Raw genomic sequence first — 27091 nt, 5'->3', positions numbered from 1 at the left:
CTACTACCTTCAGACTGATTGGTCTTTTCTTAGAACTGTCTCTTATAAAAAAGACATTAAAATATTCAAGTTAATATTTTAAATAATAAGTTTGCAACAAGACATTGAGAGTTAACAGCCCAATTGTGTGACATTTCCTCACAAGTACATTCCACAGTGCTCTGTGGAGCTTATTTCCAGGCAAATGTGCAAAGAACTGCATCCTAAAAACTGATTTACCGTACATGGAGGAATTCAACATTCCATCAGCACAAGTATTTCTGCTTGCTCCAATGAATGATCTTTCCCCAGCCCCCCTATTTTCTGTTCTTGGAGGGATGGTCCTCCTGACACACCCTGAGCCAATGGGGGAACGTTTGAGAGGCACCATGGGAGAGGACTAGTTAGTTAAATTCAACCCTTAATTTCTAGACGCAGTCTCCACAACCAGATTTTTGGTAGAGACCTGCCTCCATTCATCTGGCCCACCTCTAGACTATGTAGCCTGGTAAACTCAGGGCATTCCAAATTCAAAATAACATTCATGGGCTTTTTCAAAGCTCTCCTGAGTGATCTAAAACCACTTCTCCTCATGCCACACTCCAAGCAGGGTTTTAAAAGTCAAGGGTGTCTACATGCGTCTCTAGTTTGGGACTATAGTGGTGGTTTGTTTCGTTTTACTAAGAATTCGAAATGATCCTGGCTCTCTTTATCACACACCTTCCCTTATTTTTCATTACTTCGAGAAGCAAGAAAACTGAAAGACAGGCAACACTGGATTGTAAAACAAGTTGTTCTCAGTAAATCATGCATTCTAGCAGAGTATCACTACAACTTGGATTAAAAGGCATGTTAGAACATTGCTATGAACAAGCCCTAGGGACTCTGTCAAAGTGAGGTGTTGATGAAAGGCAGGGCAAGCGGTTTGTTTTACATGGAGTTAAGCATGACTCTGTGATATTCCTTCTTTCTCAGAACATGAAGCTGTGTGTGCCTTGTTCACCAGGAATGCTAAAGAGCACCTTCTGCTTGGGACCAGGCCTCTCCAAGACATGAGCCTGGCAGGAATCTCGACTAAAGCTCCCACTATCAAGAGTCCATCACCTCCTAAATGCAAGCGTCAACAGCCTAGACTTCATTCCTGGGAGTGAGAGAGCTGGCTCTCAGGAAACTGCTTCTGATAACAAACTGACAGCTCCTTGGAAGTAAGAAAACACTTTAAGCCCAAAAGGAAATGGGACTCCTGTCTCTTAGCCTCAGGGGCTGCTGGAAGACTGGGGGGGGACAAGCCCCTAAAGTCAGGATTGTGGGTCTGAAGTAAAAAAAAAGAAACATGCCAAGTAGTTGAGAGACCAGGGGGAAGAGATCAATAGATCAAAAGGTCACAGGTCTTAGGAGGGATTTCTTGGCCAGAGGCCCTGAGGACTGAGCTAGCTGGGTTGGGTCATTCAGAGCCAGGTTTGTACTGACAAACCTGGCTGGTAAGACTGAGAATGGCCTCCAGGAAAGGGAAACCCAGCTGTCAGGTTGTGGGTGAAAACTGGCTTCTATTGACAAGAGCTGAGCATCTGAGGAATAGGGTAGTGGGCTGGGAGGGCATGACATACAGACAAGGCCTGTGTTGACATAGGGTGACCCACCACCTCCTACCACTCCACATAACAACCAACTTCTTTTCGCCCTGCAGCCACCATGATCCTCCCATGTTGGGGGAGGAGGAAGAGGGGGGGTCTGTATTATTTACTCAGGATGCCAAGCGACTGTATAGGAAACACTCTTAAGGTATGATCTTTCAGAATGCAATAAATAAATAAAAATAGATGGTGCACTGGGACTGCACCAGGAGAGGTACGCTGGTGTCACAATGACAAGTCAGAGAGAAGGAAATCTGTGGTTGCAGGTGACACCCCGCTCCCAAACCTCCAAGGCACCCCCAAAAGAGCCAGGAAGGAGCAAAGTGGGAAAGTGGCGCCCCCAATTCCACCCACAAGGAAGGGAGAGACCCAGATCCGTGACTAATGGGATGTACATCAAAGGGGAAGAATAACGGGGGTGAGGTTGACACTGGGATATGTGTGGATTTGGGAGAGGGGCTGCTGAGACACGGGTATGGGGCGGGCAGGCCAAGCAACCATCAAAGAGAGGAAGGGGGTCCTGCTAAAAGACCCCCCCCCAAAAAAAGTGGAAAAGGGGAGGGGGGAGGGTCAGCTTTTGCAAGGGAGAGCGGAGAAAGGGGCTCTGCGGGATGCCCCGGAGAAGGCGGGTACCTTGTAGACGTCGCCGTAGGTGCCGCTGCCGATGCGCTGGATGAGCTCGAAGTCCTCCTGGGGGTTCCTGCGGGACAGGTCGCACACCCGCCCCCCGCCGGCGCTCATGGTGCGCCGCCCCCGGGAGCAGGGAGCGGCCCCCTCGCCCCGCTCCGACGCAGCAGCGGCAGCCACCGGGGGGGGGAGGAGGGCGAGGTGCGCGGCGACGGAGAGGAGGGGGCGGGCGGGAGGAGGGCCAGCAGGTGGGCGACGTCGGGGGGGGCGGGGGAGAAAGGGGGAGGAGGAGGAGGAGGAGGAAGAGGGAGAGAAGAAGACCCGGAGCGATCACCGCCGCCAACGACGACGCCTCCCCCCTGCCTGCTCAGCCAACATGGCGCCCGGAGCCGCCGTCTGCGCACGCGCGCAGGTCCCCTCAGCAGCCCGGCGTAGTGCTTGCGAGAGGGAGGAGCCCAGGAGGAGGAGGAGGAGGAGCCGGACAGGCTCGCGGCCCCGCCCAGCACGCTCGGAGGGGCGGAGCTTAGCTAACGGCAGCTGTTAACGGATGCGCGCCACAGTGCGAGCTTGAGCTTGCGGGGAGAGGCAGTTAGGGTTTCGCCTCCATTCGGGAAGCTGGCAAGAGGACGCAGTTGTGCAGTATCAGCAGGTATTTATTGATTTGCAGGTTTTGCTCTGTTTTAGCTTGATTCTGGCTTCAATGTGATGTTATTACACTATTATTATTATTAATTAAATCTGTATACCGCCCTCCATGCGATGCTTTCATGGTGGTCCACATTATAAATACGCAGGATATCATTATTATCATTTATTAAATTTGTATGCAGACCTTCATCCATAGATCTTGGGGCAACATAATATCACAAGATAAAAAACACAAAATACATAAGAAAAATGGCAAACCAATAAATTCCCCCCTCCCACAGCACATTTAAAAGGGCATCAGATGTCAAATCAGCCCAAGGCCTAGTTGAAGAGGAACGTTTTCGCCTGGCAAATAAAGGTGTATAATGAAGGCACTGGGTGAGCATCCCTGGGGAGAGCATTCCACGAATGGGGAGCCACTGAAGAAAAGGCCCCGTTCTCATGTTGCCACTTTCTGAACTTCTCCTGGAGGAGACACATGAAGAAGGGCCTCAGAGGATGATCTCAGGGTCCAGGTGACTTCTTATAGAGAATAAAAATATGTAATAAAAACAAGAACAAAAGCAAAACAAACCAATAAACGACCGTTCCCCACGCTCCCTGTATGTGTATGCACGGCCGGCCCACTCATGAGGCAGGTGAGGCAACCGCCTCAGGCAGCCAGATCCACGGGGGCAGCAGATCCCAATGTCAATCTTTTATAGAATCATAAAGTTGGAAGGAACTCTGAGGGCCATCTAGTCCAACCCACTGAAATGCAGAAATCTCAGCCACCTCACACATGACAAATCGCCATTCAACCTCTGCTTAAAAACCTCCAAGGGAGGAGAGTCCACCACCTCTAATGGGAGTCTGTTCCACTGTCAAACAACTCTTACTGTCAGGAAATTATTTCTGGTGTTTAGTCAGAATCTCCTTTCTTGTTACTTGAAGCCATTGGTTTGGGTCCTACCCTTTGGAGCAGGAGGGGGAAAAACAAGTTTGCTCCATCCTACATGTGACAGTCCTTTGGCTATGTCCTTTAGCTGTTTACCTTTGTTCCTGATGTAGATCCTGTTAGAATTCCTGCTCTGTGATTGCAATCATGGGATTGTTGTCTTTCATATGATGGTGTATGTTTTGACTCCACAGAATGGGAAGTGACGGAGACAGGATGCTTGTGTTACTGTGTTCTGTGAAGTGGGACTATTGTCCTTTGTTCTTTCTCTTTGCTGTCTGATGCTATAGAGAGAGAGCCATGTTGCAGTGCTCTGTGTGTGTTTATATGTAAATAAAATAGATTAGCCAAAATGCTGAGTTGCTGAGGTCTGTTATGCAAACTGCGAACACTCTGTGGATGCCTAAGTGTGCTGATGTCTGTTGGTATCGGTCGCTGTGATGTTCCAGCAGAAGAAAGCTTTTGAAGCTCCCGAACGATCAACCAGGAGGGAGAGAACATGCCAGTCGGACATGTGTCTCTGCCAGGGTCCTACTTGAGTGTAGGGCGAACTCCTGACAGATCCTCCCTCACCTGGCACCCCCTTCTTCCCTAGCGGGGAGGGGGACACCATCTTGGGGTCTGCCTTATGTGCCAAAATGTATTGGCTGGCTTTGTATGTGTGTGTTACTTTTTGTAACTCAAAGCAACACTGCACCAACCTGGTGTTCTCCATATATCTCAAACTGTAGCTCCCATGAGCCCCAGCCAGTTGTGGCCTGATGGAAATTGTATTTTGAGATATATGGTGAACACCAGGTTGGTGCAGTGGTAAATGTTGAAGTGCAGGTATTTATTATGATAGCTTCCAAGGACAGTCTATTGCCAAACTCCCAAAGAAAGTTCAAAAATGAATGTGGCTGTGTTGATCCATTATATCCCCAAAGAGCAGCAAGTCAGCTGATAATAATAGTCATGTTTTGGCGAAGGCTGATGTAGTGGTTATCCTTATGAGCTTTGCCTGGAAAGACCTGGGTTAATATACCTAATCAGCCATGAAGTTCACTATGTGACATTGGGCCAGTCACTGTTTGAGCCAACCTATACAGCAGAGGGAGCATGTGCCAAATCAGACCATTTCCCAAGCTTAGCATCACTGGCAAGTACTGTTCCAGTAGATAACATCACCACGCCTGCTATGAAAAAAAATAAAAATACTGGAGCTGCATTTTTGCTCCATTAATGCTGCATTGCTGCACTTAAGCTTCTGTTCTTCTTTATGTATATATCCAATAATTTGGTCCTGCCTATATTACTGAATGTACTTTGCTTAATATAGTCTTTTGATGTAATTTGTGCTTTTGCTGCATATCACTTATTGCCTTGGTGACTTAGGTTAACTTTTTTTGTTTTTGTTTTGGCCAGTTAATTTTTATTGATTTTTTAAAAATTTAACAAATTAATTCAAATTTAATACAGTACAATTTTAAAAGTTGACTTCTCACCCATCCTCCACATTGTGTCCTTGTTTCCCCCCTCTTGCTGCATTATAGCACATGCTTTTATCTAATTCATAATCTGTTGCTTATAATTATAATTTTAACATTAACTATTATTATAGGGAGATTTTTAATGTTTGATGTTTTATTGTGCTTTTAATATTCTGTTGGGAACCGCCCAGAGCAGCTGGGGAAAACCAGCCAGATGGGCGGGGTATAAATAAATTACAGTATTATTATTATTATTATTAGGCAGGAGTTATCACAATGTGAAAGTGGAAGTTGCTCCAATAGGGCAAATGGGGCACTGCTCAAGCAATTTCTGTCTGCCCTCAATCGGTCCCCAGCTACCTGCCTCCTATCAGTCCAGAGGGTGACCTTGTCTGGCAGCTTCTTCCTCCACTGTTGCCCTTGTAGAATTCAGCAGGGAGGAGAAGAATAGGGACAGAACTAGGATTAGTTGGCTCTGTCTGTCATTAGCTCTGGCGCCACCTGCTGCTGGCCTCCCTGCCTTCTGCCCTAAGTCCCAATTGGCATCAGCCACCATGGTGTTGAGGTACACAACTCTAAGGTTTGCTTGTTGTTTTAGTTGCTCCTGTATAACTCTTTTGTGGTTTTTGGCTTTTCTTTCTCTAAAAGCATGGGACGTGGGTGGCGCTGTCGGTTAAACCACAGAACCTAGGACTTGCCGATCAGAAGCTCGGTGGTTCAAATCCCCGCGACGGGGTGAGCTCCTGTTGCTCGGTCCCTGCTCCTGCCAACCTAGCAGTTTGAAAGCACGTCAAAGTGCAAGTAGATAAATAGGTACCGCTCCGGCGGGAAGGTAAACAGCGTTTCTGTGCGCTGCTCTGGTTCTCCAAAAGCGGCTTAGTCATGCTGGCCACATGACCCGGAAGCTGTACACTGGCTCCCTCGGCCAATAAAGAGAGATGAGCGCTGCAACCCCAGAGTCAGCCCCGACTGGACCTAATGGTCAGGGGTCCCTTTACCTTTACTTCTTTGAAAGACTAAAGAGAGTGAAGCTGAGCTCATTCTTTCATAAGAACACAAGAAGAGTCTAGCTGGATCAAGCCAATGGCTCATCTAGAAGACACAACAGGCCAGGCAGAAAGCAGTTGGAAAGAAGTTGGGAGATGCACATGACCACTCCATGCGGCCTTTTAAGTCCAGAGTGCGAAATCTACGAGGCCATTCCCTTGCCCTGCGGAGAGAGGTGCGCCCTTTCCCTTCTCCGCTGGCGGCAGCGCCGCCGTCCCCTTCGCGCGTCTCCTTGCACTTCGTCGCCGTCCAGTCCAGGCGGCGGCGGCGGCGGCGGCGCTGCTGCTGCTCCCCCTGGCGCCCGCCGGCTGCAGCTGCAAGTGCCCGCGCTGTCCTTTGTGCAGCTCGGCCCGCCCGCCCGCGGGGAGTGGACGGACGCCCCCCGCCCAGTCCGCCTGCCCGCCCAGTCCGCCGCGTGCCGGGGCTGTGCGCGCGTGCTCCGGGGATGCTCCCGCCCGGACGCCGGTGGCCGCGCTGCTGCCGCCGCCGCCGCCGCCGCCAGGATATGCGGGGCGTCCTCTGAAGGGGCCCGGCGCGCGGGGCGAGCCATGAGGGGCGGGCGGGGGCGAGGGCTGGTGGGCGCGCTCAGCCTGTGCCTCAGCCTGTGCTCCTTGGCGCTGCTCGTCACGGCCATCTTCAGCGACCACTGGTACGAGACCGACCCCCGTCGCCACCGGGAGAGCTGCGAGAGCCGCGCCGGCAGCGCCCACTCGCCCGAGCAGCGCCGCCGCCTCCTGCCGCTGCCCCACTTGCCCTTGCGAGGCGCCAAGCGGCGGCTCCCTCGAGGCGGAAGCGGAGGAGGCGCAGCTCCGGCTCCCGCGCCCGCCGGCGACTTCCCGCCTCTGGAGAAGTGGAGGGCCCTGGTGGGGCTCGGGGTGCTGCAGTCGCCCTGCGGCCGCCCGCTCTTCGCCACTTACGCCGGCCTCTGGAGGAGATGCTACTTCCTGGGCGTCGACAGGGACCTCGACAGCTTGGTGGAGAGAGGTAAGGGGCCAGGAGGGTCGCCCCCAGATCGCGCCAGATTCCCTGACACGGAATGCACCTCCTTCCTCGCCTGCTGATGGAGTGCCCCCCATCACAGGAGCACCATGCACGACCCCCTTATCATTTCTTCACTGGGTTCCCTTGCCTCTGGCACACACCTTCTTTGTCCCCCGAGCCAAAGCCGTCCTTTAGCCCTGTCATCCCCGAAACATCATCCCTGCAGTGGCGTAGTGTGGGTTGTCAGCACCCGGGGCAAGGCAAGTAATTTGCGCCCTCTAACCCGTGGATTTGCGCCCCCTAACCCGTGGATTTGCCCTAACCCCAGATGTTGCGCCTGGTGCGGCCGGCCCCCCCCTGCACCCCCCACGCTACGCCACTGCATCCCTGCACCCCTTTATAAGACCTCCTTGCAGAGTTAATACACCAATATTCTCTCCTTGCCGTTGATTTTGGGCACCCCTTCGCTCCCCCAGTTTGGAGGAAACAAGCGTGTTCCTGAGCGTACGCACCGACACTTGGTTTTGCACACAGCCCTAGTAACATCTCTAGGCAAAGTCACTTATTGGGTGCGAAACATCGCTTAATACTGCATTGCCTCTTTTTTATTGCCCAGACCCAGTCTTCCTCTTCCATTCCAGCATTGTCTTCTGTCATTCCTTGCGCTCCTCACGTCTGGTTATTGGCTTTATTCTCTCCGCTGCACCTTCCTCACACGATGCTGTCCTGTAACTCTCTTGCATATTCCTTTTTCCTACCCTTCCTCCTCTTTCTCCTGTGGAGTGCTTAGCAAGAAGGACATCAGGAGAACCGCTCAATTCATTAGGAACCAGTGGTGTGCATCGGTGATGGAATGCATGGCCGAGTGACTGTGGACTTGGAGAGTACATTTCCTTAAGTAGCCATGATCCTTCCATCATTTCTCAGTTAATGGAATGCATGAACCACACAACCACAGCACATGGTTAACCTGTAACGTGCTTCTTCATCAATCTCCCTGTGTGCCAGGATAGTGGCACTATGCACTTTAGCACTCTGGACCCTGTTCCTCCTTATCATTCACACATTGCTCTCTCTTGCCCTCCACCAGTGCTTCATGTGTTCCTTGGCACAGAACTGTTGATAATGTCTTACAAAGCCCCCATTTGCCATATCATGACTCCTAGTTATTATGTCTCCATGCCCCATTCTCTGTCATTATGTTCAAAAGAACCACAGATCAAGCCTTGAATGCATGTATAGTAGCAGTGTGTGTCTTTTCCCCACAAAATGCAAGCAGCCACCCATTGGTACCATTCATCTTATTGCATCTCTACACACCGTGCAGGTTCTTTCTCACTCCCTGTGAATCCCCTTTTCTTCCTGAAAAGGCTCTGCAGCCACTGCACTCTCCTCTTTAATACAAAGGCACTGTGACCTTCCCTTCACAATAAATGGATACTGTTCAATGTCCTGGCATGCAGAAGCAACATTCACTTCCCCACCAAGCACACAGAAACCACAGACCACCTTTCTATTGAGGTATTAGATAGGCCTCTTAGCCCAAGAAACTAGCATTTTGACCTTTTTGTACTCATTCCTCCAGGAGGCAAAACTTAAATCTTTCTCTTAGGTGTTTAGCAGACCCATTATGCGATTCACCCAGATACTGGACACCTAATAGTGTTGGGTTGCAAAAGGTTGCTCCCCCCAACCCCCCCTCAGTTTTATGAGCTTCTATTTTTGGATGTAAATTATTATCAACAACAGTCAAAAGGGAGGGGGGGGAGAGCAGAGTATTTAAATGCGGCCAAAATGTTAGTTTTACCAGCACAATCAATCTGTGATTTCTTCTTCACTGTCTTCACTGCCCACCTTCAAATGATTCTTAAGCCCGAAATATAATCCCTCCTTATCCTCTTCTCTGCTGCTGTAGGTTTTGCTGTTCCCAGCCGCCTTTTGTCCTCCTCCCCAAATGACAAGCCCATGTGAGCAAGAGAGGGATGTTCTGATCTGTGTAAATCTTAAATATTGGTGAGTTAGCGCTCCAAAAGTGGAACGTTCCAGTGTCACATTAGTTTTAGAATCAGCTTACATCTTTCTGTCACTACACTGCAGGGGAGGGGAAGCTTTTTAAGACCAAGGAACACATCTCCTTATGGGAACCTTCTGGGTGCCACATGCCATTGGTGGTGGGTGGGGCCATAAGCAAAAGTGGGTGGAGCAATGACTTTATACAACTGGCTAGTTTTACATGTATTCACACAGGCAAGCAAGAGGCATTAACAGAGCTCAAGGACACATTCCAGTCAGGCAAAAATGCTCAATGAATATGCAAAGTACTGTAGAACTGGTGAGGAGTGTGGCCTGGCTAGGGGCCTTGGCTGAGAAGGGGCTGTGGTCTGGAGAGAGTCCTAAGGGCCACATAGAGGTGACAGGAGGACTGCTTTTACCCCTGGGGCAGTTCACCACCCCTGCTATATTTATTTGTTTGAAAGTGCTGTTTCCATGCTGCATTTATTTGTTAGCAGAGCCTTTACCAACCTTGTGACCACTTGTTTTGGGCAATGATGCCTTTGAGCCCTAGTCTGCCAATTTGGTCTGAAGGGAGTTGTAGTCCAAATGTTTGGTGGGGGAGGCATCAGGTTGGCAAATGCTGATTTAGTATGTGGCATGCTCTGCTCTGCCTTTATTAAGTTTGAATTGTGCAAAACTCCCAGTTTCAGACTGCACTGTACTTAATGGATATACTGTAGTACTGTTTCTAATTAGTATATCTTGCAGCACACTCCCTCTTAGGAATGACCTTTTTCATGCAAACCCATGTTTGGAACCACTTGGGGAGCAACGTAGCTTGTGCAGGGAGGGCTGTGCTAGTTAAAGGTAGGTAAGAGGTGGACAGGGAAGGGGTCAAGCACACCCTCCTCTGGCGTCTTCTTTCCAAACCCACTTCCTGTTGTGCTTTTTTCCCCTGCATGTGTCTAAGCGTTTTAAAGCAGGGAAAACTCAGCATGTTGCTAGACTACAACTTCCATAACAACCAAACATTGGCCATGCTGACTGGAACTGATGGGAGCTGGATGGAGTACAATGACTTCTGGAGGGTCAAACCCCCCCACCCATACTCTAAAGAGAGAAAGAAACGTAAAGGCACAAAAGAAGATGTCATGTTCTGGGATAGCTCAGTTGGTAGAACACATGACTCTTGACTTCAGGGTTGTGGGTTTGAGCCCCACATTGGGCAAAAGATTCCTGTGCTGCAGGGGGTTGGACTAGATGACCCTCATGGTCCTTTCCAACTCTACAATTCTATGGTTCTTGACACAGTATATGTGACAGGGACTGAAACATTCTTTTGAAAAAGGACAAAGAACCAGAGTGAAATTGGTAGGAGTAGTAGCAAGAGGAAGACCTTTAGCTCAGAGGTAGAGCATCTGCTGTGCATGCAGAAATTCCCAGATTCAGTCTCTGGCATCTCAAAGTAGGGATAGGAAAAAGATTCCCCCCCCCACATGCCTGAAACTCTGGAGAACCCTTGGCAGTTAGTGTAGATAATACTTAGCTAGATGGGTCAATGGTCTGACTTGATATAGGGCAGCTTCCTATAGAGATACAATTACAGTGGTACCTCGGGTGAAGTACTTAATTCGTTCCAGAGGTCAGTTCTTAACCTGAAACTGTTCTTAAGCTGAAGCACCACTTTAGCTAATGGGGCCTCCTGCTGCTGCCACTCTGCTGGAGCACAATTTCTGTTCTCATCCTGAAGCAAAATTCTTAACCTGAGGTAATATTTCTGGGTTAGCGGAGTCTGTAACCTGAAGCATATGTAACAGTCAATCCCTCTTCACCCAGAACTCTGGAATAGGAGCTCTGTATGGGGAATAGGGGTCTCCTAACAACTCTCAGTTTGACCAAACTGCGGGAGGCAGTGGAAGACAGGAGTGCCTGGCGTGCTCTGGTCCAGGGGGTCACGAAGAGTCGGACACGACTAAACAACAACAGCAAACAACTCTCAGCACTCTTTACAGACTACAGTTCCCAGAATTCTTCAAGGGAAGCCATGACTGCTTAAAGTGATATAATAGCACTTTAAATGTATGGTGTGAGCGTGACCTAGGTTGGTGGTGATCACAGTGTCTCGTGGTAGAAAATCCCACGATTTAACTGTGTGTACGGTGTAAAGAAGTCCTTCCTTCCAGAATGCGCCACTAGTGTGCAACAGCATTTTGGATCAGGAGCTAGCCACAAAGTGGTATTATGCCTGCAGCTGTGGAGAATCACTTACGTGCAGTAGATCTGCCAGGAAAATGGCATAGCCTCCTCCAAAGCTTCTGCATACAGGGAAGGAAAGCAGAATGGATCCAAACTCCGGGGCTGATACTTCATAGCACAATTCCTTGAATTGGCTGAGACATTGTTGCTAGCCCAGCGGTGACTAAACGCTGGCTCAAATGCTAAAATAAAGCAAAAATGACTTGCTGTCAGGAAAACATCAAGCATACAATTGAGATAGAAGGGTCAAGTTGATCCAGGAAATTTATACTCCTCCCGGAGCAGAGTCAGCAACATAAAGAAAAGCCATCTGAAAAAAGAGTGTATTTTTCTTTTATTTATTTTTGACAAAATAATTTGTATTTTTGTACTGAGACTCTTGGAAAATCAAGTTTCTTTTGATATACATAGTTACAGTGTTTATTCCATTAAATAATAAATGGTGCCCACTGATCCATCAATGATACTGATATAAAGTACCATCAGCACCATTTTTCTCCTTGAAATATCAGTCAGTTTGTTCATTTCCATACTCTCCAAAGCTTTTGTCAGATATTCTGTCGTTGATGGTATAGTTTTCAGCCTTCCAGTGCCTGGCAAAAACAATCCTGGCAGTAACCAACCGTTCTGAGATGAGAAATCTTACAGCACTTGGATATCTTATTAGCTAAACAATTAAATTATAGTAAATTCTGATTATGGGGGTTGCTTATTTTTACTTATTTATTTGCAAAAACAAACAAACAAAAACATGTACTACCAATGTTAAGAAAACATCATGGCAATGAATGGTATAAAATCAACATTAGAATTCCATTCATAAAACAAGTACAAAATACTTAACAAATCAGAAGATCAAATTAATAAATCAGCAAATTAATTTTAGTTTTAAATTAATATATAGTTAAATTAATTTTAGTTTTAAATTAATACATAGATGGATCACCCCTCAGGGGAAGCATGGGTGAAAAGATGGGAGTTTTAAGATGAGTTTTAGTACTGTAGCTGCCTGCCAGATGTTTATTGAGGCACACTCCAAACTCTAAAGGGCAGGTGACACCACACGTAGTCCTAGATAACTAAGACAAACCTTGAGAGCATATGTCACTAAGAAGACAATCTCTCCTGAACATTGAAGTTCCTGTTCAGTGGTATACAAAGCAAGGCATTCCAAGAGGTAACCTGGTCCCAAGTTGTTCAAGACCATAAACTTGCGCAGTAGTGTTGATTGGGCAGCCACTCCAACAGCTTTGCTGTGGTATATTCTGAATTAGCTTTAGATGTACTTCTCTTGTGTGTACTGTGATATCAAGAGGAGGTTACAAGCTTATGTACTTATTCCACTCTTCTCAGCATGCATAGAGCTGGGCACTACAATTGAGTAATCCTGTTTATTTCAACATGGGATCTCCTTTGTCCCTAGATATCAAATCCACTAAGAGAATTGGGCTCCGTATCTAGGCTGTGGGAGTACAACTCCTATCAGTCAGAGCTAGCATGGAGTGGTCTGGGATGATGAATATTCCTGTTTGTTCCAGCAACATTTGAAGGGCCAAAGGTTCCCCATCCCTGATCAAAGCAAAAGGGGAATCTTGCATGCAGAGAATCTTGTGGTGCCTGGTTTGGACTTTCACTTGCATGGCAAGGGGAGTGAGGAATGGAGCAGCAAAACAGCTTGTGAGCCCAACTACCTTTTCTCCCTATCAGACTTTTGTTTGCCCCCTCTGTGGGCTAGTTCAAGACCTATTTGGTAATCAAAGCCTCTATATCAAATTTATCCTTTAATTTCAGTGGGTGTTCTCTGAGTAAAACTTAGTTGAATGGCATCCTGGGTTGCTGTATCTTCTGACTCCAATGTTCTGTTGCTGTACTCTTATTTTTGAATTACAGTAAATAACAAAACTAAAAGAAAAGGAAGTTTCATTGCACTAGCTGGATAACTGCTCTGATATCCTATATCCTAACTGTTCTGATACTGTATCCTATATTGAGGCTCTAAGGCTTCCCTTTTTTGCTACTTCGTATATACGTACCTTGTTGCCTAGTACAGTATAACCACTATTCTTCGTGGAAGACAATCTTACTCTGCTATGAGTGGTCGCCATATATAACCACTATTACTCCTGTTTTCAATATTGAAATAGATGCACATACCCCCATTAACAGTGCTCTCTTTCCCCCTCTGGGAACAAATAGAAAGCCTAGTCAGTAGGCATTAATGTCATCGTCTGGTTGTCCACTCTGGAGTGTGACATTTTGCTTACAAGTGCAAATGAGGTCCCTCTAAGACAGTCAAGTTTGGGAAATGGAGGTTTACAAAGTGGTTAAGTAGTTAAGGTTGTGGGCTGCACTGCTAGCTCACTGGGCGAGTGAGAAAAGGGCAAGATAATTCTATCAACAGCACAATTACTTTTTGAAAAAAGCGAAAAAGGCGGGGGCATGTTTAATGCAGTTTCATTTAAGGAGCTTACTCACAGCTACCCATTAAACTTCACAGCTGACTACTGTTTGAAATCAGTATTCCCTGCATCCAGCTCAATGCTTTAGCCTAGGCATCAGCAATTGGAGACCCCAGGGTGTCCAATTCATGTTTGTGTTGCCCCCTTCTCCCCTTCCCCTACAACTGCCAAGCCAAAGTTAAAAGAAATGTGCAGAATGGTTACTGTCCCTGTGATTTGCTGGGACACCTAGAAAGCCTGTTTAAACTTTGGAAAAAAAAAAACCAAACACTTTAAAATAGCTCCCCTCCCCTGAATTTAAATGAACATCTTATCTGTAGTGGTGCCAAGAATATCTCACTCTGAGGAAGGACACTGTCTATCCAGTCCCCAGAGCAAGGCAGGAAGGAGTTATAGGCGACGGCAAAGAAAACTGCCAGCAAATGGGGGGGGGGACAAGAAAGGAGGAGTGGATAAGAATAATTGGGAGAGGAGGTGCCAGGAGGGAAGTGTGGGGTGTGGTGGGAAAATCTCTTGAGGTGGCCAAGTCCAAAACCTCTGGAGAGCTCCACTTTGAGGAAGGCTGGTGTATAAATACATAAAGAATGTAAAATACTTTACCCTGCTAAGCAATGTGCAACACAGTCTTACAGAAAGAACACAAGAAGAGCCTGCTGGATCAGGCCAAAGGCCCATTTAGTCCAGCATCCTGTTCTCACAGTGGCCAACCAGATGCCTGTGGGAAATTTGCAAGCAGGACCCAAGTGCAAGAGCACTCTCTTCTGTGATTTCCAGAAACTGCAGTTCAAACACATCAAGCCTCTGTGGAGTCAGAGCATAGCCATTGTGGCTAGTAGCCCCTGATAGCTTTTACCTCCATGAATTCATCTATTCCTCATAGAATCATGGAATTGTAGAGTTGTAGAGTTGTAAGGGAAACCAAGGGCCATCTAGTTCAACCCCCTGCAATGCTGGAATCACAGCTAGTGCATCTCTGACATCTCTGCTTAGAGCCATCCAAGTTGGTGGCCATAGTGGGAGTGAATTCCATAGTTTTATCTATACACTGTGTAATTCCTAAATGGTGAGGGAGTGAGCTCTCCTGGGATCCCTGCTGATAGTTCAACTCAAGGGTGTTATAGGTGGCAATGTGGCCCAGGAGCACAAAGGCCAGATCAGAGTTTGATACTGATATTTGGTGGTTCCATTTGGGTTCAACTTTTCCTCTTCCATTGTTCTTCTCACATCATGCTAAGGAACAGCCTACAATCGTAATGCTCATTTTAAAAAATTCAGTAATAAAACTAGGCAATGAGCTTGTAGGTATCACTGAGATTTGTTGCTGGGTTTCAAAAGAAATTCATTATGGTTGCAGGCTTTCTTTTACTATGACATGTGGCATGTTATAGCAGCTGAGGCACAAGACAACAATCTTCTTAATGAAATGTTTCAGTGCTGTTGCTCTGAAAATGCAAACATGCATTCACTAGATTGTCTTGAGAATTGGGTTATAAATTGTGTTAATTGTGCTGTGCAAACAGAAATGGTGGAATTTTTGTCAGCCTCAGTCAAGGGATGTACTTCCCTATTAGTAGCAAAGTGTAAAAATAGATATTGCTTTAAGTGCTTTCATGATCATAATCGGCAGAATCATTATGACATTTCACTGCTTGTTTCTCTAGGGAGAACATTTAATATTTATATCCAGCTACACCGTGCAGCAGAAGAAAATACCTTCTTTGCAATAGATGCTAGGGCTTCTCAGGCTTCTCCTACTGATCCTTCCATGCCTCTGATAATACCCCAAATATCGCACATGTTGTAGCAATTACTCTTCCCAGCAAGGAATGCCCAGAATGTTACTTGATGGAAATCAGCATTTCTTCAGGCTTAGTCTTTCTATTGGACAATGGGGATATGCATCCCAGGCACAAGTAGCCAACTTGTGTTGCTATATTTGGTAACTAATCGTCAGCCATGACAGGCCCTTGGCTGGTTCTAATGAAGATAAATTAGTGCATTGCCACTTCTAGGTTCAATGGACTGCTACTAATGTATTCAAATGATTTTTTGTTCATACTTGTAGCAATGAACTCAGATGGAAAGTGAATGATTCCCCTTTGACTTTTAGCTAGGGATCAGGGAAACAAAGCTATCCTTCAAAATCTGTACTACTCAATATTTTGTGATGCAGTTCTCCAACAACAAAGTTGTATCAAAAAGCTTCTATTAAAGTGTCCAGTAAAATGCATAAAAAACACTAAATTTAGGTGCCACGAACTAAACATAAGATCTGAAGCTATCAAAAGTGTTTGTGATGCCTTTCTTTTAATTCTGCAAACAACATTTCTCCCCTTGCTCTTACTTAGTTTTACAAGCACAGCCCAAACATCTTCAGCTTCTTCACCTCACCCTTAGTCTCTACAGCTCTTTTTGCTCCGTATTTATGTCCAGAACCTCAGGCTTGCTTGCTTGTCTTTTTGAGACATTCCAGCATTATTTAACCTTTCACCTCTCTGACTCAGTGGGCTCTTTCTTTCCATGCAAGGGAGTTATGCCACAGTTGGCATGTAACAAAGAATTGCAAGGTTTTATCCCTTGGATGCAAATCTGCTTGTTCCAGTTTCTTAGTTGGTAACGGCCCAGTTGTGCCAGTTAGCTACTGAGCACTTTGCTCCAGCAGACTTCGCAGAGAGCTTTCAGCATTTATGCAAAAATTGGTCTGAAGGACATGCTTCTGTGCGATAGCGGGATGGAAAGTACACATCGTGCAAATGAACCAGATCCTCGTCATCTTGCAAAGTGGAAAGAGCGGTGCAATCGTTATAGGGCTGTGTGTGTGTGTGTTTAGAACACCATACAGCTATGGTGAGGCATTGCCATATCATGCACCAGGAACAACTCTAGAAGGCGTATGTGCTGCCACCACAAGGCCTCTAGGAGAGCCCAGAGGAACTGTGAGTGCCATGCACTGCAGCAAGGTACATTACATGTTCCTTCAGGAGGTTGTGTGTCCACAGATGAAAGCACTGTCAGGCAGGGTTAGAAATCTGCCAGTCCAGAAGAAAAGCTGGGAAGATAGAAGGGAAAATAGAAGAAAACTGTTCTCCAGCTTCCACATTTCTTCCACACAGCCCCCTGCTCCAAAGAAAAATATTGATAATTGAATAGTTTCAAGCCCAAAATAATTTTAAAGAGATTTTAAATATTACTTCCCCCCTTCAGATTTCTATAGTAGAATATGTCTAATATTAAGCACAACCTTTTAAAGAATTGGAATGATAAAATGTAACAACTTTGCATAAAAACATATCCAAATAGCTTCTTGTCAGTTTTTCTTCCTCCACCCCTTATGTCCACATCTTCACCTTACCAAAAGTAAGTATCATACCACTTTAAATAGTTATGTCTTCCTACAAAGCAGCCTGGGAACTGTTGTTCATTAACGGTGCTGAGATTCGTTAGGAGACCCCCATACTCCACTCACAGAGCGACAATTCCCAGAGTGGCTTAACAGGCAATGCCTCTTCCCAATGAACTCTTGCTCCTTTCTCCCGCCCCAGTTCAGAGTTCAAACCCAGCTGGCAACCCAGTCTCCAATTATGATCTCAGTGTGATTTGTGTTTTAGGTCTCATGTACTTGGCTAGCCCCATGGCTCAGTGCTGCCACAAATTTGGGGCTCATTCTAGCTGGCTGACCAATTACCCACCCCTGACAGTTACTGCCAAACTCAGTGTCATTTTTTGAGACTCTTCCTGGAATGTTTTTCAAGCAAGACTGAAGAGATTGCTTGAACAAACCCCCATACTGAATAAAATGATTTGGGGGACCAGTTATTCCTGTTTAATAAAAAGAAAGGTGCACTCTTCAATTGTCTCTTGAGGCAGACAGATGCCAACAAGGAGGCATAAACAATAACCCACAGATATTGGATAGTCAGGCTGATGGGTCTCTAGTTGCAGAGGTTTACTTGCCACCCCTGTTGGCATGGAGATAGCCTGAGCAGAATGCAAATATGGACATTCTGATGTCATACATGATGTCATAAACAAGTTATGCTCAAAAGTCTTGGCAGAGTGAGAGGCAGTTAACAGTCAATCCACGTCTGAACTCTGGCAAGATGGATCATCACGGCAGGTGATGAATATATATCGGGGCTATATTCACTTTTATTATAGGAGAAGTGTTTGGGGATGAAGAGGCCTTTTGACACTCCCCCCGCCCCACCAGTAACATTATTTGGTGAGCCAACAACTTCTACATGTGAAATGGCAAAGAAGCCTGGAACACAGTCTAGACATACTGGACATTTCAAAAGGATTTTAAGATATTCCGAATTATAAAAATGCTATAAATGGATGAAAGGAAGTGGGGATTGGAGGTGAGTTTATTCACAAGAGAGGTTATCAAATAACTTTGGATATATTGGATCGATTAGATTATAAACTTCTGGAAACAGAAGGCTTTCAGGCCAGCCACACACAGCTCTTAAATCAGGCATAGGGCATGAAAGCAACAATAAAATTTGCTGGAGAGTCTTGCATTGATGGCTCTCTAGTAACAGGGATTTATTACTGTCCAATGCTGTTGGCATGGAGATAGCTTGAGCTGAATGCAAACATAACATTCTGCTGTCATGAATGATGTCACAAACAGCTTAAGCTCAAAATTCTTGGCAGGTGAGAGTGAGTTAACAGACCAAATCTGAACTGGCAAGATTCTGGATCTTTGTTAACAGGTGATAAATTTATTGGAGGGAGAATTGTCCATTAATTTTTATTGGGGAAGGGTTTCGGAATGTTTTGTAGATTGGGTTGTTGGTTCTTAACTTACCACCAAGTTTAGGTCAGTCAATACACAACACCTTGCTCTAAACATCTACCTTATAACTGCCTATTTGTGTTGATTCCTGACCCTCCCAGGTGTTGCTGTGCTACAGCTCCCACATCTAGAACCTTACATTTAAAGCCATGTCACTTTAAACAATGTATGTCTTCCCCCAAATAACCCTGGGAACCGTAGTTTTTAAAAGGATGCCAACAGTTGTTAGGAGACCCTATTCCCCTCACAGCGCTATGATTCCCAGAGTTCCCTGGGAAGAGGGACTGATTGTTTGGCCACTCAGAATATATTAGCTCTGTGAGGGGACTAGGGGTCTCATCTCAGCACTACAAACTACAGTTCCCAGGATTCTTTGGGGGGAGCCATGATATTAAAGTGTTTCAATGCATAGTGTTGACATTTTCTCAGTCCTTGACACTTTATTTCTTGTTTATGGAATATTGTCATCTCATCTGACTGGTAGCAGCTCTCCCAAGGCTTCAGGCAAGGATCTTTCCACAGCTGTCTACCTGAATTCCTTTTAACTGGAAAACCCGGGAATTAATCATGGTGCTTTCAGCATATAAGGCTTGTTCTTGGTGAACAATAGCTAACTCCCCCCAAGGCCCAGCTCTATATTTTGGGCATTGTCAGAATTAACATTTAAAAGTAGAATAAATAGGTAATAAAATTATGTGATCTAGCTGCACTTCCTGGCTTTGTGTGAGGGTGCTTAAGTAAACTTGGAAAAGGGGTTTCCAGATAACCTGTTTATTGAGCATTTATCTTGATTTGTTTGTAGGGAGATTAGATGTTTGCTATTTAATAAGCATACATTCTGATTTGTTTATGAGGTTAGATGATGTGGCACGAAAGCAAGTGTTATCCCACACTTTCCCGTGCATCTCCCCATCACCTCCCTTATCACAGAATGTTCCCCCTTTTGGAGGAAGTGGGTTTGTTGCCCAGGGCATCCCAAATAACTACAATTGCACAACCCACATTTTCTGGTATGTAACTGAATCCCACCCAAAAATAGTGACTGCCTGGAAGCACCCAAAAAGTTCTGAATGGGCTGATCTTTTTCTTCCCTCTCCTTCCTAGAGTTGTTGTGACAAAACCTGCAGGGCTTTCTTGAGGGACAAAATTGATGCTATTGATTTAAGCCGTTCTTCCTCCCATCTCCTTTTTATTGTCATACTTCCAGTCTACTACTACTTTTCACGAGAGTCTTCCCATTCAGGTTTGGCTGAATGCTTACAAGTCAAGGAGAGACTTGTAGGTGGTTTTCCTGCATTAGCTGTGAGGTCTGTCCTCACCCCTACACAATCCTGACAATCTCATATTTCGTATTTTAAAATTCTAAGGAAATGGTCTAGCCAAGAAGCAAGCATTTTCAAGCCCATGATTTTCAGTGGGAGAAAATAGAACACATAAATTTAGTTCTTTTGTTGAAGCCAATTGTCCTAATCCATCTTGGGAGTTCTTTTACACTGAGAAGAAACCAGCCTTCCACTTGCACAGTGAATAATAATCAGCATGCCTATCTCCATCTGAATTACAGTACTCATGTGGGCCCTATTGAACAGGCTTGGTGCATTTTATTTAATAGGATGAGAATCTGCATCTGGGATTGTGAAGTGCCAATAGTTGCCTGCAATGTAAGTTGAATCAGGGCCAATAGGTCTTTTTAGTTTTCATGGTTGCAGAGCTCTGGCTGAAAATTTAAGGGCATAGGGCTGGAAACAATGCGGCAAGTAGCAAGAAGCTTAAATGACTTGTGTTGCACAATATACATGTCACAAATCTGGACTTTGCAATAATAATCTGAGGCCCTTCTTTGTGTGCCTCCACAAGGGGTCTGGAGGGCAGCAACACAAGAATGGGCCTTTTCTGTGGTGGCTCCCCATTTGTGGTATGCTCTTTGAGGGAGGCTTGCCTGGCACCTAAAGATTTGCAATGAAGACCCAAGGCAAAAACATTCCTCTCCTCCCAGGCCTTTGGCTAATTAAACCATCTATGGCCTATGGCCTATGGCCTTTTAAACTGTGCATGTGCATGGGTTTTTGTTTCATTTATTATGTTATGCATTTCTGTGTTTTTATACTGTAAACTGCACTGTTATCCTTGGATATATAAATTTAACAAACAAACAAATCCCATGTTTGCAAGAACACCCCAACATGAGGCTCTGGATTAATTAGGTAGAGGATCTGGTAAGAGTTGGCCACAATGTACTGATAAAGTTGTTTTGAGTGACTATCGCAGCTCGCTTCTGATGTGCAGCAGGCTCCAAACTCCCTGTACGAGCACCTTGTGGAGAAGTATTACCAGATTGGCTTCCAGGGCTAGTTAATAGTCAAGGGTGATTTGAAGTTTGCTCAGTCAAAATAAGAAATAATGTTTTTACCCTATGTCTCAATAAAGATCTGAGATTATGTCTGCCAACCATTAAATCTTTCACTGACCCGCTGGTTGGCAAAATGTAAGCTTATCTCCTGTTATCACTGACACTTGCCAAAATAGTGCTTCACTTAACACTGATACTTGCCAAAATGGACCTATCATGAATAAAACTATTTAAAATATTCATAGTTCATTTTATCTAACATGGCATGTGTAAACCATATGTTCTTAGAATAAATCTTTGTAGCTTATGCAGCAATATTCTGCAATCAGATGCTGTTCTTACATTCCCATAAACAAAACTGTGAATAACTTAGTAAGTACTATAAATATTTCAGCAAATTCCATTTTAATATGGGCATTAAGTAAATGTTTGCTTGGGCGCCTCCAGGAAAATAGGCAAACTTGCAGTTAAAATGCATGAAACCGACAGCTGCTGAAGATCTAACATCCAAAATTCAAGTGGCAATAAAATTAATCATACCAATGGAATTTGGACTTGTGGGCCCACCATACCAAAGAGGCTGGGAACCACTGTTCTATTTCACTGTATTATTTCCTCAGTTTGTAAAGCGGGATGCTGTAAGGGGTATCTGGGAGTCTAGATGTATTGCAAAATGATCAGGGGACCAGAATGATCACACTTCTCTCTGCCCCAAGCAGAGGAGTAGTTAGGGGTGTTGGGCACACTGGGTGTCACACCGTGGGGGGTGGCACTTACTGTGGGGCCTGCAATACGCCCTAGCCACGCATCTCTCTTGCGAGTGACGCGGTGGCTCGGGTGCCTGCTGGCTCCGTGCTGCCTGAAACGGTAGTGTGGGGCTTGCATCTGCCCATCACCTCCCCCTCAGCTGCCCTACAGCTGACGGAGAGGTGGCAGGCAGACTACATACAAGCTTTGCGCTGCCCGAAATGGCAACATGGGGCTTCTGTCTGCCTGCCGCCACCCCCCCCTCAGCTGCCCTACAGCTGAGGGGAGGCGGCGGACAGACCCCTTGGAGGCTCCACGCAGCGCGCCGTGCCCCGGTTCCCCCACTGTGTGTGTCTCGCCCTGGGCGCAGAGCACGGGTGCCACCCTGGGCACCCAAGCAGCTTGGTACGCCACTGGCCCCAAGTCAAAATTGACAAGGGCCGCAGCAAGGGGTTTTGTGTAAGCTGCTTCCAGGGCTGCAGGGAAATCCTGTCAGCAAAAAGTAATGACTATCCATGCCAGAAATCTGATTTGGACTGGCACCCCTACACCGTGAAAGAAAAATCTTGCACCCAAGGGAAATATAATGTACAGCTTCATTGCAGAAAGGATCAGTATGCTAGCATGAGAGAGGCAGATGAATTGTCCTCTTCTACAGAGAGTTGTTTTGATTAAAGATGTTAATTGGCCTCTTCTGAAGACTTGAGTCCTTCCACAAAGGATCCTCTTTGTTGCACAAGACCCTCCCCTTCCACCAATGAAAGGAAAAGGATTTTTGTGTGGTGAGGAATTGGCCTCCTTTGAACCCAGTTCTTCCCAGTGGCTTGCCCTTTGCTTGCATATTATTAATAGCAGATTCCTCACTGCTGAAGAGCTTCGCTTATTCATCCTCGTTAAATGGAATTTAAGCATTTCTGCCCTTCCCTTTCATAAAGGTATTACTCAGAGATGTACGGCAATCAAGTATCACTTCGCTCCACCAATACGCTTACGCAACATCCCGTTCAATTTAACCAAGACCATCCAACAAGATGAATGGCACCTGTTACGTAAGTAGTTAGGTTTTCATGATGCTAAATGTTGTTATTTACCCATTATAACATCCCACCCCACAAAAAAATGGCAATCCAGGTCAGGAAACTGTGTATCATCTTGCAAAACCAGTCAGCTTTTGTTATCAAGCCCAGCAGCAATAGAAAAGGATTGAAAAGGCCTCAGGAAATTTCTCCTCTGATCCATACCCAATAGCCTACGCAAAGTAAGAACCTCTTTACTTCTAGAAATGCATCACTGCACAGTTTCGTTAACTTTGATTGTATTATTATTTTTTTAAAAAGGGAATGGGAGAAGACAAGGGACAGGCAGGATGGATTGACACTTTTTAGGGCAACAGTGGTAAAGAGAGATCAATGATAACTACTTGTACGTCACAAATGATAACTACTTGTACGTCACAAATGGTTGTACGTCACAAATTGTTCCCAATACATTTCTAGGCAACTGTTTTATCAAGGGTGATTTTTTTATGCTTAGCGAAAACACTTTGGTATGCTGCAGAAAAACGTGTCTCACTTTTTGTTGATAGTGGGTATGTACGGATATCTTAAAGTGCATTTTTTTGTATTCAGAATCCATTCCAGCAGAGTTCAAGGGGCTTGTTCTCAGAAACATGTGCATATGATTAGACCAGTGTTTGCCTACTCGACGCCCTCCAGAGGTTTTGAGCTACAGCTCCCATCAGTTTTGCTGGCTGGGACTGATGAGTTGTAGTTCAAAACATGGAGGAAACCCGGGTTGCCAAGGCTGAATTTTAAATTGTGTTACTTACTGATGCATATTTAACCTCGTCCTCTCTCACTTCTGGAAACAGATCTAAGAAGAATCACAGCAGGATTTCTTGGGATGGCAGCAGCTGTTCTTCTCTGTGGGTGCATCGTAACTACAGTCAGTTTCTTTTGGGAGGAAAGCCTCACACAGCACGTTGCCGGCCTCCTTTTCCTTATGTCAGGTACTATTTCAGCTTTGCCTGCTATATCCTTATGTGTGTCAGGTTTTACTCCCATCTGTTGAAGAGTTGTACCACATAATCTGGCCAGTGAGTTTTCACATTTTGGGCAGGCCAGCACTGCAAATGTAAACGGGTTTGATTGCTTCCCTCTTCCTTATCTGGTAATCTTAATTCTACTAGGGAAACTAGGGATCTTTAATAGAATTTGTGGTTTCCATACAAATTTGTAGCACTGGGGGAGAGAGGTGAAACCACAGAAAGATGCTGGAAGTAGAGAAATTAACCAAAAGGTACAATGGTCAGGGCACTGGAAAAGAGAAAGACTGCCTTTAAAAATACTAAATGTAAAAAAAAGTGTATTTTTCTACACAAACACACTTTAGCAATCATACATCCACAAACGTGTGTTGAGCAGTTGTATTTTCCAGTAAATTCCCTGCAACAGTTTGAAGTTTCACATTCCCCCTCCTTGGTGTTGCCGTGTGTGTGCGTGCGTGCGTGTGTGTGTGTGTGTGTGCCACTATGTATTTAGGAAGCTTTCCTAATTCAAGGTGGTGGTGGTGGGGATTGAACCTCCACATGTTACCTAAGACCAAAGGAACACACCAGAGTCACTTATTCTGTAAACAGACCTAAACAGGAAGAACAATTCCTGTGGAAGAGCTAAAATAAAGAGGATTGTGGTGCCTTAAAAACATAGGAAGAGCCCTGCTGGATCAGACCAAGGGCCCATCTTGTTCTCACAGTGGGTACCCAGGTGCCCATGGAAATCCCACCATTAGGATCTGAGTGCAGCAGGACTTGTGATTCCCAAACACAGGTACTCAAAGACATCCTGTTTCTGACAGCGGAGATAGAACACAGCCATGAATTTGCCTTTAAAGAATTCACAGATTTATTACGCTGCAAGCTTTTGTGAATCATAGAGTCCACAAAAACTTATGGTGAATCTGTGAAGCCTTGAAGGTACCCTAAGCCATTTGTTTTCATGCTGCTAGACACTAATGCCTCTACACCTCTGGAAGTTGTGGGGTGGGATGTATGACCCCTCTTTTACACACTGCTAGTGTTTCTAGATGACATGGGAAGCTGTGCTTACCTTGTGATGCTTGCTAACGCCTTAGACCTGGAAAAAGTAAAATCTCCCAGCACTTCCTTCTTGAAAAACAGTCATAATATTTCTCATCCATTGCCCACTCTCCTCCCACTTAAAAAAAATCTTATTCAGGCAGAATCTAAAATGACATTTTGAGGAGGTGGAAGCTTCTTAGTGTTGCAAATTACTGAAAGCCAAAAGAATGGAAAGACCATAGAAGGGTTTGTTTTGTCTACTCTGCCCATGTCTCTTTACAGAGCAGGGCTGCAGAAACTTTTTAAGCTGCTGGGCCTGATATTTATCTCCCTCCACCCCTGCAGCTCATCTGGTCACCCTAATAATTGTGCTTAATGATTATTCAAATTCTGATGACGGGCTAAGTGCATGGAACATGCTCACCATTATTCTTGTAAGAAAACAATGCCTGTTGACTTCTGGTTTCAAAATTGTCTATCTTTCATTTGCCTTGCATGTCTCTTGATGATTTTATCCTGGGCTATTTTGAGCTGTTAGTAATTGCTGATTGTGCACATTTGGTAACCATGACACTGTGATTTTGTCTCCTTTGCAGGCATCTTTTGCACTATTTCTCTCTGCACTTATGCAGCAAGTGTCTCCTATGACCTAAACCGCTTACCCAAATTTATCTATGGTCTTCCTGATGACGTGGAACATGGATACAGCTGGTCTATATTCTGTGCTTGGTGCAGCTTAGGACTCATCGTAGCAGCAGGATGTCTTTGCACCACTTATCCACTCATTAGCAGGACAAAGATTAGCCATCTAAAGTCTACCAGAGACTCTTCTGTATGACTGCTTATCAGGGGATAATCCCTCCCCTTGAAAGGCAACAGGTGAAGAGTAGTCTTCAAGGATTTATAAGGGAGCTAAATTCATAATTCCAAGCACAAATGAAAACAAAACCCTGTCCCTTAAATACCAAACATTGTGTCTTACTAGCCAGGAAATACAGAGGATTTCTTCTGTACCTTCAGGGTGGCTGAAATAAAACGTTCAGACAACTGAGTTCTTGTGGAACTGATGACTGCAATTTAGCACAGTGTATATGCACACATCACAAGCGAGACAGGGCTGTTCTCACTCTGATAAGAAACCTGCGTTGACAATGTAGGGCTGTTTTATTTAGCAGAGGTTTGTACATAAGGTAATTAACAACCAACAACAACAAAAAAACCCACAACTCCCCAAATCTCAACTCTATTCCCCTATTACCCTCACCAGTCTTAGGTTGTAATCCTATACCCACTTACTTGGGGGTAAACCCAATTGAACTCAGTAGGACTTACTTCTGAGTTGACACGTATAAGATTGCACTGTAAAATACTTTAGACTTTAAGTGAAATAAACCTTCTCCTTTGGGTATCTTTAGTGGTTACGGAATGGTATTGTGTGAGAGACTGTGAAGAGTTCTGATGTTGTAAGTGGATGGGCGATTTGTTTTAGCAGTAATGTAGGGAAGGAGCTGAAGGGGGAATGACTTCCAGAGTGCGGGAGGGGGACCTCTTCAGTAAACCAAAATGCCACTAGCAGTCCCTGTAGTAGAAAACGTTTTAAACTACTCCTTTGACTATTCTGCGGTAGCTAGATTCCTGCTTTTAATGTATCTCTCTGAAATACATTTTGTATTTCATAAGAAGCCAAATGCCATGTATAAACGAGTTTAATTGTACAAAAACAATTATATGACATTTAATATTGTTGGAAGTAACATCTGTTGTACAACCTCAGCCTCTTTGTCTAAAAAAAAAGTTTTGTGGTAGAACTTCTGTTGAAAGTGTTTGTAAAAATTTCCGAGTGAGTGACTTGGAAATGGGTCCTTCTTAAACCGTCATGTAAGTTTAAGACAAAAATACAACCTCGAGTTAAAAACTCTGTCTCCAGTTATGTGGCTATACTACTTTGCATTTTTCTAAATAACATCCCTGGAATTTTACACCATTCTGAAAAGCATACTGGAATTGTCCAGTCAAGTTTATTTTGGTTTACTTCTGAAACAAGAGGAAAGCTATTTCTTCCAAAGCAATTAAAATTAGTAC

At 45.2% G+C, this 27091-nt stretch overlaps 2 protein-coding genes across 12 annotated transcripts in view; one reads left to right on the top strand and one right to left on the bottom strand.

Moving 5' to 3' along the window:
- Positions 1–2625, bottom strand: part of MAP4K3 (mitogen-activated protein kinase kinase kinase kinase 3) — a 69524-nt gene extending 66899 nt beyond the window's left edge. For 2 of the 8 annotated variants that reach the window (XM_081854604.1, XM_081854605.1), the window contains exon 1: positions 2247–2625. In XM_081854604.1, coding sequence (XP_081710730.1) covers positions 2247–2354 — 108 coding nt within the window. In that variant the 5' untranslated portion in view covers positions 2355–2625. The remainder of the gene's footprint in view (positions 1–2246) is intronic. The other 6 variants (XM_081854606.1, XM_081854608.1, XM_081854607.1 and 3 more) reach the window with 3 other exon arrangements.
- Positions 2626–3251: 626 nt separating this feature from the next.
- On the top strand, positions 3252–26924 carry TMEM178A (transmembrane protein 178A). Of its 4 annotated transcripts, none has more exons than XM_081854977.1 (4): positions 3252–3403; positions 22866–22979; positions 23801–23938; positions 25606–26924. In XM_081854977.1, the coding sequence occupies exons 3-4, from the start codon at positions 23833–23835 to the stop codon at positions 25845–25847; spliced, it is 348 nt and encodes a 115-aa protein (XP_081711103.1). In that variant the 5' UTR covers positions 3252–3403; positions 22866–22979; positions 23801–23832; the 3' UTR covers positions 25848–26924. The 4 variants fall into 4 exon arrangements, with proteins under 4 accessions (XP_081711103.1, XP_081711101.1, XP_081711102.1 ...); XM_081854975.1 differs by lacking the exon at positions 3252–3403 and adding an exon at positions 6855–7325; XM_081854976.1 differs by lacking the exon at positions 3252–3403 and adding an exon at positions 9238–9335.
- The last annotated feature ends 167 nt before the right edge of the window (positions 26925–27091 follow it).

Source organism: Podarcis erhardii, assembly GCF_964252035.2.
Source record: "Podarcis erhardii genome assembly, chromosome: 3".
Taxonomy (NCBI): domain Eukaryota; kingdom Metazoa; phylum Chordata; class Lepidosauria; order Squamata; family Lacertidae; genus Podarcis; species Podarcis erhardii.
Note: the sequence above shows the minus strand (reverse complement) of the source record. Positions and strands in the feature narration are given on the sequence as shown.